General features: G+C 44.9%; 1 protein-coding gene across 6 annotated transcripts in view; it reads left to right on the forward strand.

The window, feature by feature from the left end:
- The window catches only part of SMOC1 (SPARC related modular calcium binding 1), a 176,603-nt gene that overhangs the window by 116,039 nt on the left and 48,244 nt on the right, over positions 1–12,320 (forward strand). For all 6 annotated transcript variants that reach the window (XM_064292641.1, XM_064292642.1, XM_064292644.1 and 3 more), the window contains exon 5: positions 633–680. In XM_064292641.1, coding sequence (XP_064148711.1) covers positions 633–680 — 48 coding nt within the window. The remainder of the gene's footprint in view (positions 1–632; positions 681–12,320) is intronic.

A 12,320-nucleotide genomic window follows, 5' to 3' on the forward strand; every position in this document is an offset into this window, starting at 1 on the left:
ACAGACTCAGGACTGTAGGGCGGGGTGCCCATGGCATCCCAGCATATGCAAGGAGAGCGTTTGGCCAAACACACACGATACCCCTCCTGGAGGAACAGGCTGTGCCTAGAAAATTGTTTCCAGGCCTCAGATGATTTTGGCCCATTCAGTACAATTGGGCCAATGATTTTCTACTTAATGCAGATGGAAAATCGCCCATTTCCTGCCCTCACCAGCAAGGGATGTCAGTCATTGTATTTGCAGCAAGAGGTGGTTTCTGCTCAGCTGGCCCTGTTGACTGGGATGTGGCGCACAACATGTAGTTGGTGGGAAGTGGGGAAGATGGGGGAGTGGAGGCAAGGGGCAGGTATTGGAATGCGGAATTTTGTAACAATTTGGTCAAGACCATTTCCAGGGAACCTGGAAACTGTGGTTCATTTCAACAGTGCTGGGATATCAGTGACATTGATGTTAAGCAAACCCCGCTCAACATGCATGTATGTACTAACTTTGTATATAATGTCCCTAGATGTGTATACAATGCATATATACATAACCATATGCTCATAACATCAGGCTTTGCCAACTCTTTGAAAGAAACCAACCGTAATGCACTCTGAATGTCTATGTTTTTGTTTCCTCTCTCGCCCAAGGTTCTGTCACTGACAAGCCTTCAAGCCAGGGTAACTCAGGAAGGAAAGGTGAGTAGAGTTCTATGCTTTATCTAAATGTTTGCTTCTAGGGCCCGTCCAAGCAGGAGTTCTTAGACAAAATAGAAGGAGCAAGGGTGAAAGGTAAAAGTGCCCCACAGAAAGGCTTCTCCATTCTTATTCTACGTTTCCTCCCAGAAGCCCTGGAGATACGTATGTCTCCTATAGTGGTGGGACCAAGCTCTCAGAATTCCTAAGAACAGGGAGCGTGTGCAGTGGTCACAGCTGGCAGGGACCTTTAAGGTATGAACCTTGAGAATCATGATACCTTGGGAATTTCAGTTAATCAACTACCAGTGTTGCCAGCATTGAACCAAAACAATGATGAAAGTAGGAAATCATGTCCAAGTCTGCCTCTGGCTCACTTGATTTGGAAACCCATTTGAGCTTTTTATTTTCCCACTTATTCTCCTTCATACATGTCCCAGCACATCTAGACTGTCTTCACTAAGGCTGAGTCAGCTTCATGGGTGGGCAACGTGTGCTGTCACAAAGGGCCCCACACTCAGAAGGGCCCTGTGCTTGGTTTAATGCTCTGCTGTCCCTATCTTGTACTTCTTAATAATTTTGTCTTGAACTTGCATTTTGTAAGTTAAGTCTGGTGGGACAATGGAGCACCTAGGTGAGCAGAAGTGTTGCCAATGCTTGTCGCACCATTCACATGTAGTGTTTTGATGTCTGCGACACGACTTCCATAACACACTTAAAATTTTAATTTTTCTTTATGTAGTGGTGTAGTGGTTAAGTGCTACGGCTGCTAACCAAGAGGTTGGCAGTTCAAATCCGCCAGGTGCTCCTTGGAAACTCCATGGGGCAGTTCTACTCTGTCCTGTAGGGTCGCTATGAGTTGGAATTGACTCGACGGCAGTGGGTTTGGTTTCTTTTTGGTTTAGTGCAATATTAAAGAGCAACGAAAAAACACCATGACAAGTCAAGAGATAGAGACCATGGAAGAAAGGAAAAATCTTTGTATTTTAGTGATTTTAATGGTACTTTTTCCTGCTTTTTGAACAAGGGCCCCACATTTTCATTTTACCCTGGGCACCACAAATGTAGCTGGCCCTGTCTAAGTGCTGTTTAGCAGGGAAGTCAACATGTGGAATAGGTCCCTGGCTTCTGCTGACCATAATTTTCAGTGTGGAAGACAGTTTGAGGCCTAAGATTCACCACTTAGATTCACCACTATTTACCTCCAGGCCACCATACATACAGAGAACTAGTAGTTGAATGAAAAATAAGTACCAATTCCATTGCACTGAACAAGCACTCTAAAACAGTACAGGACACAGGGGACCGTGGCTGAGTCTAAGGCTTTCCACCTGAATCTAGGCCTTGAAAACTGCATGTGCACAAGGGTCCAAGTGAGGAATTGAGCCTCCTGAGGGTCAGCATGAAGTTCACAGGCTTGTCCTACACACCCCGTCACCTGGCCCCTGCCCCGGGTGCCTATTGCATAGGAACAGGAGGCAGAGGCAAAGTCATTAAGCAGTAGATAAGAGTCCAGGACCTGCTGCCCCTACTGCCAGTGCTCCAAGAAGACAAGGAATTAGAATGTGCTGATACCATTGCCCACTAGAAAACATGGACCACTGGGCCAGATGGGCACCCTGTCTTTCTGCAGGCAGGAGTGTGTTAAGTGGGTGAAAAGAAGGGAGTAATTGCCTTTCCAGATCATTCCCAAAACAGTGAGAGACAGCGAAGTATTGGTGGTTCTTTCCCGGGTGAGAAAGTGGGGAGAGGGTCGTAAAAGTCTCCTGCAAAGACCTGAGGTCCTCAACACTGTGAATGGAGTATGTCTGTGTACAATATATTTGTTCTGCTTGCTGCAGCTGAAGTCTTCAGGACCATCCCCTTTGTTCCTGGTTATGAGGTCCCGGTGGTGAAAAAAAAAATCAGAAATCATGCAAAACTTGATCACCTGAATTTTTCTCACCAAAGGGGACTGAGTGCATGATGCTAAAAAAACCCACACTCACAAAGGCCTTCCATAGGATTTTCGTTCTTACACTGGACAATGAGTTAATTTCCAGGATGATGTGGCCTTGTGCCTGCTTGTGGGGAACAATGAGAGAAATGTGGTCATCTTGGTCGCTCATTGATCCAGCTGGAAGAAGGTAGGTGGGCTGTGGAAGCCAGTTTACAATAAATGGGAATGACTACTCTTTGCTCCTATTTAGCTCCAGAGTCAAATTCCAGAGTCCAAGGAGGGTGGAGAGAGGCTGATTCCTCCAGGGGTGATAGAGGGAACAGGGGGTGAAGGGGGCATGGGGAGCTAGAATCTGAAGCCTCATCTCAGGGGGATAAATTGTTGTCAGTTCCCAGCAATTTGTTGCCCTACCCTGGATGGGTTCCTCTTTTCCAGATGATTCTGTGGAGGCTTTGTCTTTGATGCAAAGGTCAGGACAAGGCCTGGGTGGGGGGATGTTAGGGCTCACTCTGCCCTGGAAACTGACTTCTGCCCATTGGTCTCTGATTTTCTTTACTCTGGAGGATCAAGGCAGGCACTACATCCTCTTTTCTTTGTCACCTTGGGCAATGGCAGCAAAGAGCAGGCTCAGGCCACCTGTAGGAAGGACCACCTGAAGCCACACCTGTCCAGGAAGCTGGGGTTTGAATGGAGATAGCATGCGAAAGGGCATTTGTAATATCCTGTATCCACTTGCCGAGGTTCCTCTTTCAGCTGCCACTTAAGAATGGAATGTGTTCTGGAGGGCAGCAGGTGGGGAAGACACAAAAGGCCCTTGTCTGAGTTTGCGCCCACATGTGGGGTCTCCTAGAAGGCATCTCCTGTGAGCGGGAGCTCAGCCCTTTAGCCTGCCACAGAGCCACAGAGAGATGCTGGACCTGCCCCTTGTTAAGGGTATGGCCAGAGGGAGGTGAGGCCAGAGGTCTGTGTGTGTGAGGGGTAAAGGTGGCAGGGGGAGAACTGGACCCAGCCTTTTCTTTCCCTTTTTGAGTATGCTCTACTGACAGGGCTGGGAGGGATCAGTTCACTTTGCCTGGAGGGAATGAAAAGGCATATTGTGCTGTAGAGAGAGTGATTGCCAGCCAGGAATTAGTTCTCTGAAGGAAAGGAGGAGGAAGACAGAAAGGAGGCTGGGGGAGGAGCCCTGGCGAGATAGCAGGAGGAAGAATGGAGGGAGAGAGACAAGGCAGTGGCAGGTCATAGCTGCTTTGCACAGGACAGGAGGCCTGGGCTGCTGTGGCTCCTGGGTCCCCAGGTGTGGGGCCTGAGGGAAGAAGTGGGGGAAGGAGGGAGGGAGGCCCTGTTATCTTACCCAGATGCACGTGCTATAGAGGGGAGGAGGGTCAGAACTTCAGACTATTTACTTAATCCCTTGAAATGGCCTTTCCTCGCTCTGTTCTTTGGGTCCCTTGTGTTTAGCCCACTCCTTTATGGGCACATGTGTGGTAATTAACACGTGCGATGGAGGGCCAGGGCCATGTGTTTGAGTTTCAAATATCCATTGATCTGGAGCAATCCCGTCCTGGCTGGCCCCTCCCCTTCTTCTCCTTTTGCCCTGGCCCTTGAAGAAAGATGTAAGGCTTTGTGCACGCGCATGTGTGTGTTGCTCATGGATTTATATGTGTTTCATTGATGCTACAGAGGAGATTCTGAAGAGAGGAAAGTGGGTCCAAGTAGTCCCTTCTGCTCTGACAATCTGCAGCTGAAGCCATTGTAGGCTGCAGAAGGGGAAAGATACAGATTCCCTTCTGGTTTTAACTGAAGTTGTCACAAGGGAAGTGGGTCCCAAGGTAAATATATTTAGAGATCATGAATTGACACTGACCAGCTTTTTCTGGCTGTGCCACGGCCTGTGGGTTTTTCTGAGGGGCCCCTTTTTGGGGTCTTGATGCTAATTAATGTGGGTGATTGGGGGAGCTTCCAGGATAACTGACCACAAAGTCGTGGGCTAGGCTTGGGCATTGTTGCTTTTGAGGTGCAGGAGGGAAGTACCAAAGCCTCCGGTGGAATGATGGTTGAGGAAAAATGTTTCAGTAAAAGACTATGGGAGAGCATCTGAGAGGTGATCTGCGAGCTCATTTTCTGAGTGACCAGGACGTCAGAGGCTTGGTGGTGATGCTGTGTGTGATAAATGGCAAGTGAAAGTGAAGGGCCCTTAGTTTTCTCCAGTTTGTTTTGGTCTGGGAGTAAGTGGTAAGGAAAGTCAGCAAAAAATAAAGACATTAGCAAGTTGTGCTTAAATTTTTTTTTTTTTGGGCATGGGCATCTCTATTTGACAAGCCAGTCTTGGAGAAGAGCTAACCTTCCAAAACTCAACTCACCTTTAATTTAAGGAGACATTTTTATTCCCCCCACTGGCTACTCCATAAGTATGTGCTCCAAGTGGAGAGTGAGCCACGTTCATTTCCCCAAGGTCTCGTTCCTTGTCTCTTTCTGGTGCTTTGAGCCTCCCTGGCCAAGCCTGGCAGGTGCCTGTACCTGCTTTGCAGAGATCAGTTCTGGGAGCATGGTTCATGAGTGTGTTTGTGTGCTCATGGGTACACAATGCCTCCCCAGTTTCCTACTTTCCCAGCCTGGCTTCATCCCACTCACCCCTGCCCTCTGTCTTGGCCCATATTCTGGGATCTCAGAAGAGAAGTTTATGCCTAAAGAGTACTCGATTAAGAGTTTGAATCCCTGCCACATCTCTGCCTCCAAGGATTGGGAAGGAAATGGGGTCTAGGAATCTGGAAAAGCCTCTAAGTCATAGCTTCTTTTGAGCCTCTGGTAGTATTAGTAAGGAGCCCTGGGGGTGCAGTGGTTAAATACTTGGCAGTTAACCAAAGGGTTAGCAGTTCTAACCCACCAGCCACTCCACGGGATAAAGATGTGGCAATCTGCTTCTGTAAAGATTACAGCCTTGGAAACCCTATGGGGGCAGTTCTGCTCTGTCCTATAGGATCACCTATGGGTCAGAATCGACTCAACAGCAGTGAGTTTGGTATGGTTTTTGACAGTATTAATAGCCTGAGGTATTTAATACTTGATTCTTTTAGTCAACAAATGTAATTTGAAAACTTACTGAGTACCAGACATTTTATGGTCATTGAGGATCCAGTGATGAATAAAACCATAAGAGCCCTGGCCTCCTGGAGCTCACATTAGAATGGTTCTTAGCCTCTTATTGTGGAGGTTATCTTCAGGTGGACGTAAAGCCTCCCAAGGAAGCAACAGGCTTCTAGATGCTCAGAAGCTGTCACCTCTGCAGGGAGTTGTGGGGAGGATGGTGGCTCCTCTATGAACAGCCCTGGCTGGTAGCTTCCATGTCCAGAGCAAAGATCCCTTGAAAGGGCTGCCAGGGATAAACATGGCCCACCGGCAAGTTCTTGAATCCTCTGCCTGATACCTTTTGTGAGGTCACTAAAGTCCAGGTGAGGGAGCTCTGAGCTGGTCAGGCCAATGAAAATATGTTCATTTACTCATTGCTCCCTGTCTGAGTTCAGTTCCAGGTGCGGCAAATCAAGTTGGAGGGAGGCAGGATATCAGCGTGTGGGCGGAAGGGTCTCAGGGTTAATTCTGAGCCCTTCGTCTCCAACTCCGAGGTCTATGTGGCTCTTGACGTAGAGGCTGAGGAATTGTCAGTCTCAGGACCTTTTGCACAGATTCTGTGACTGCTGAAAGAAAGCTTTGAGATTCAAGGGCTGCTTATTCTCAAATTTATGTGGAGAGGCAGCAGAATTAGAATAGCTAAAACAGCTTTTGAAAAGAAAAAATAAAATGAGAGGAATCACTCTATCTGATTTTTAAGAGTTTATTATATAGCTACGGAAATCAAGACAGGGTGATATTGATTTATAAACACATAAATCAATGGACTAGAATAGTGAACCCAGAAATAGCCCACACAAATATGGACAACTGAATTTTGATAAAGATGCGAAGCAATTAAGTGGAAGAAGGACAGTTTTTTCAACAAATGGTGCTGGAGCAGTTGGACATCCATGGGTTGGGGGAAAGAACCTTTACCCAAACCTCTCATCTTATAAAAAAATTAATTCAAAATGGACTTTGGAATTAAATGTAAAACTGTAAAACTTTTAGAAGAAAATCTTTGGAACCTAGTACAAGGTGAACCTAGAGTTTTGGTGTCTTAGCACACCAGAAGCAGACCTGTAAAAAAAAAAAATTGGTAACTTTGACTTGGTGAAAATTAAACACTTGCTCTATGAAAGGCCCTGTTAAGAGAATGAGAAGAACTATAGACTGGAAGAAAATAATTTGCAAACTACGTATCTGACAAAAGACTTGTATCTAGAATATATGAAGAACTCTCAAAACTTAACAGTAAAAAGGCAATTCAATTAGAAAATGGGCAAAAAGACATGAGGCATTTCACTAAAGAGGGACACACAGATAGTAAGTAAGCACGTGAAAAGATGCTCAACATCATTAGCTATACCCAGTCATTAGCTATAGGAAATGCAAATTAAGACCATGATGAGATATCATTACATGCCTATTAGAATAGCTAGAAGAAAAACAGTGGCAATACGAACTGTTGATGAGGATGCAGAGAAACTGGATCTCTCACACCTTCTTGGTGGTAAAGTAAAATGGTCCAGCCACTCTGGAGAACAGCTTGGAACTTTCTTTAAAAAATAAACATATACTTACTACATGATGCAGCAATCACACTCTGAGCATTTATTCCAGAGAAATGAAAACTTATGTCGCACAAAAACATGTACACAGATGTTCATAGCAGCTTTCTTTGTAATAGCCAAAAATGTAAACAACGCAAATGTTCTTCAGTGGGCGAATGGTTAAACAAGCTGTGGTATATCCATACCTTGGAGCATTACTCACCAATAAAAAGGAACAAACTGTTGCTACACAACAACTTGAGTGGGTATAATGCAGAGTGAAAAAAAAAAATAAAAAAAGTCACAGACTTCATGACTCCATGATTCGAGAACAAAATTGTAGAGATAGAAAACAAATTAGTGGTTGCCAGGTGTGAGGGATGGGTCAGGAAGAGGGAGGTGGCCTGATTACAAAGGGATGGCATGAGGGAGATATTTGTGGTGATGGAAAAGTTCAGTATCTTGATTATAGTGCTGGTTACCTGAGTCTATTCATGGTATAACGTCACATGAACTATGCACACACACAAATGCACTCAGAAATGAGTGCATGTAAAGCTGGTGGATTCTGAATAAGGTCTGTGAATTACATCAATGTCAGTTTCCTGACTTTGATATTGCACTGCAATTATGTCAGATGCTACCATGGGGGGAAACTGGGCAAAGGGTACATGGGACCTCTCTTGACCATTTTTTGCAACTTCCTATGAATCAATAATCATTTCAAAATAAAAAGTTAAAAATAAATTAACACAGTCTTCTGTGTGAACACAGCCCTGAACTGCCTTGCTGTTGCAGGTGTCTCCTCCTTCTTCTCCATCCCTGATCTATGTTTTTCACTAGCTTTGTGTTTTTGCTCTTATTCAGGGCATTGCAGACCTTGAGGATGTGGGAACTGCTTGCAAAAAGACAGCTTTAAGCTTACTTTCACTCTTTTTGGGAGGGAGTGTGCAGGTGGGTATGTACAGAATGTACAAAATTGATCTCTTGCTCCGGAAAAGACCTCAAGTACCCAGATTTTTGCTGTCAGTGGTCAGAGTCAGGACAGCTCACTCTACATTTCTGGGTCTTGTTGGTCATGGGCTATCCACCCCAGGAAACGTTGAGGTTGACCAACATTCCATCCTCCTCCTGGTATGATGCAGGCCAGGCTCTTAAGGGGCCGTTGCAAATAGGCACAGTTGTCTCCCTATGATGGCCAGAATAAGTCGTCTTGATTTCCACACTGGGCCCATGAGTCAGATGCTGAGTCTAGCGTAAAAGTGGTCCCTTCAAAGACAAGAACCTTCCAGCACTTCTGCCAGGCTAAAGTTTACCTCCATGTCTTTTAAAAGATAGGCGATGGCAGCCTTAATGAAAACAAGAGGGAGGGTGACCAGTGATGGATATATCTTGGGAAGAGCCCAGGACTTGAAGGGGACTTGGAATCTCTGAGAGACCTTCTGAATCTCAGGATGGGGGTGGTGGTTTCTTTTTTTCCTCATTCTCCAAGGCTCAGCCTCAGAGACCCCAAGAGATGCCATCAATACAGATTCCTACTCTGGCCCCTTTGACACATTTGCTTTTGAAGGACCTGGAAGAGAAAGCTCTTTGTAAGTGGTCAGAATAAACTCTTTGTACACCCAAACAATTAACTTCTCAATGGACTTGCCAGTCCCTTGAAAGGCCCAGCCCTGCTTCCCTGGACCTCTTGGGCTCTATTCAGTTCCTTAAGCACACCAATGTTTTTTGGGTTTTGTTTTGTTTTGTTTGTTATTCTAAAAAGTCTTTCTCTGAGAATAGTCCGAGCGGATCAACATTGTCCTCAGCCTGGCATTTATCTCCACTTGCCAGTGAGTGTCAATCAGGAATCAAAAAGCCAAACAGAGGAGGCTTTGAATGATGTCATCGGGGGTCGCAATGACTTCCAGCTGTCTGTGAGTGGGCCAGGCCTTCTTGCAGGTCAAGGAATTGTGCTGTCACACAAACTCACTGTCTGTAGAGGCTCACTGAGCCTGTGTGGGGGCTATGGCTTTCTGGGGCTGCACCTGCAAAGAACATGCAGGTTTGGGGGTTGGGCAGTCTTAGAAGGCCCCATGCCATGACTCTGAGCCTGGGCAGTTTCCAAAGCTGCTCACTGCCTCTGGGACCTTGAGCAAATCAGTTGCTTGCTCTGCCTGGTTTATTAGTTGCTTTATCTGCCTGGTGGCTTCCTCTGCCCTGGGTGGTGGTGAAAATAGGTGAAGAAAACCATCTGCCAGAAATAGTTTTGAGTGTTGCTAAACATGGCAATAGTATTATTATGGTTGTACTTGACATTGTCCTTGAGAAATCCTTATTTATTACCTTTTTCATTTATTTTTTAATGTTTCCAAATTATTCTCCCTGTTAGAAAAATGATAGTCTTTGAATTGCCATTTTTCAGTGTTCCATTCTCTTCTCTTTGATCTGGAGGAGTATTGTGGTATTAAAGAGAAATAAAGTCTTCCTGTTTGAGGTTCAAAAGACTAAGAATAAGCATGAGGGGTCAAATCATCACGTGCTTATACGTAAATTGAGATGAAGATGGAGTCCCGGGTGGTACAAATGGGGAATACCCTAGGCTGCTAACTGAAAGCTTGGAGGTTCATGTCCACCCAGAGTCACCTTGGAAGAAAGACCTGGCAATCTACTTCTGAAAAACCAGCCACTGAAAACTCTATGGAGTACAGGTCTACTCTGACACACATGGGATCGCCATGAGTTGGAATGGACTCTGTGGCAACTTGTGGTGGTGTTGAAATTCAGATATATTTTTCTTTAAAACCTATGGAAGTGCCCCTCCCCAACCCCAGTTAAGGATGGCTCAAATAATCTAGCTGCTACTGCCTGATGATTTATCTGTGATGACTTGAGCACTTTCCCCCTTTTGTTTTAAGAGCTTTGTTGAGGTATAATTTACATACCATAAAATTCATCCATTGTAAGTGTACAATTCAATGAGTGTAATAAACTTCCAGAGTTGTGTAACCATTACCAGAATTCAATTTTAACACATTTCCATCATCCCCCAAAAGAGACCTTGTGCCCATTTACGGTTAAACCCGACTTCTATCCCAAGCCCCAGAAAACCACAAATAATCTTGCTATCTTTGTAGATTCACCTTTTCTAGATATCTGGCTTCTTTCACTTAACACAATGTTTTTTGAGGTTCATCTGTGTTGACACATGTATTAGTAATTCATTCATTTAAATTGCTGAATTGTATTCCATTATATGGATATACCACTATTTGTTTATCCATTCATCAGTGGACTGGCATTTGCATTGTTTCCAGTTCGGGGCTATTATGAATAATGCTGCTATTGTTATACATATATATGTCTTTGTGTGGATATGTTTTCATTTCTCTTGAGTAGATTCCTAGGAGTGGAATTTCTGGGTTGGATGGTAAGTTTATGTTTATTTTTTTTAAAGAAACTGCCAAACGAATTTCCAAAGTGGCTGCACAATCTTACGTTCCCATTAGCAATTCATGAATGTTTCTGTTTCTCCATGTCTTTGCCAACACTTGGTTTTGTCTGTCTTTTTGATTTTAGCCATTCTTTTGGGTCTGTAGCAGCCTCTCATTGTGGTTTTAATTTGCATTTTCCCAATGAGCTTCTTCTCATGCATTTATTTGCCATTCATATATCTTTGGTAAAATACCTTTAAAAATACTGTGCCCATTTTTTAACTGGATTGTTTGTCTACTTATTGAGTTGTAAAGTTCACCTTATTTTAAAAAAAAATTGATAGGATTTTAATTTTGCAAATCCAATTTTAAAAGTAAACAATTGGATGAGATGATTTAACACTTGGGTACTATAACTCCTTTCATAGACCTTGAAAGTTTTTTCCATCTATGCAGGGTCCTGAGGCTGTCTCCCAAGCAGGTGTCTCTCATTTTAGAAGAGGGCATTGCTGCCCAGAGAAGTAAAGTTAGGAGTTCAGGTCACCCCACTTGTTGGATATAGAGCCTACATCTGGACTGTGACCCCAACTTGAAACTGGGTGGCCAGGGACTTTTGTATATGCTTTATTCTCTCCCCAGGGCCCAGTGTGGGGCCTGGTGTTGCACCAAGGCTGGCACAGAAGCAGAATTGATGTGGACGTTGGACCCAAGCCTTGGACCTCTGCTTGGTAGAAGGGTGCGCTTATTTGCCGGGTCAGAAGCCAGGTGCCCAGGTGCCCGGAGATGATGGTCAGAGGGTACTGTTGGCTTTGGCTTGCCTTCCCAGCCTTTGGGCATGCTAAGTCTTGCAGGTGGCTCTCCTGGCAGCAGGCGCCTTGTCTTTTCTCACTTCATAAAGATTCTCAGCTGGAGCCTCCCTCATGGAAGTGCAGCTGTATCTCCTCACCCTCAGTGACCCTACCCTGCAGGGAGAATCACTACCTGTACTTGGCTTCATGCTCTGTGCTGGCATCTGGGCAATCCATGGAGGTCCACGATCTGCAGACGTGCAAAACTTCCACACCCTCCTGCTCTCCTTGAGCCTAGACCTTCTTTACTGATCGCTGGACCAGATGGGCAGTTGGACTCTCATCTGGATGACGGGAGAAAGAAACAGAATGTTTTCAGTTATCCTGCTCCAGAGAGAGAGATACAGCACTTATAAAATGGGAGGGCTTTAATGTATACAATGAATATTAAAATATTACTTAAGCCATTTTGTACTTGGGTTCTCACCTTTGTCACTCTGGGAATGCTTGATTTCTCACTTTCCCTTTGTTAGTACATAAGGCTCCTAAAATGAAGCTACCCTGGGTGGAGGGACTGAGTACACAGTGCTGGGCTATTTAGACTGTGAACCCTGCATCTGGCAGGAGCAACCAAATGTGCATAGCAGCTGCCAAAAGACTTCATTCAGTGGCTCGCTGAATTCAATGGAAAGAGGTGTTAATAGGGTCAGGGGAAGTGATGCTATTTAAAAAAATGACATTGTGTGCCTCTGTTCTGTGTTTATACTTCCTCAATGACTTCCGGATCAAACTTACACAGTTTGGCATCCAACGATTCCTGTTTTGGACTCCAGTTTGAGGCA

Source organism: Loxodonta africana, chromosome 10, assembly GCF_030014295.1.
Source record: "Loxodonta africana isolate mLoxAfr1 chromosome 10, mLoxAfr1.hap2, whole genome shotgun sequence".
NCBI lineage: Eukaryota > Metazoa > Chordata > Mammalia > Proboscidea > Elephantidae > Loxodonta > Loxodonta africana.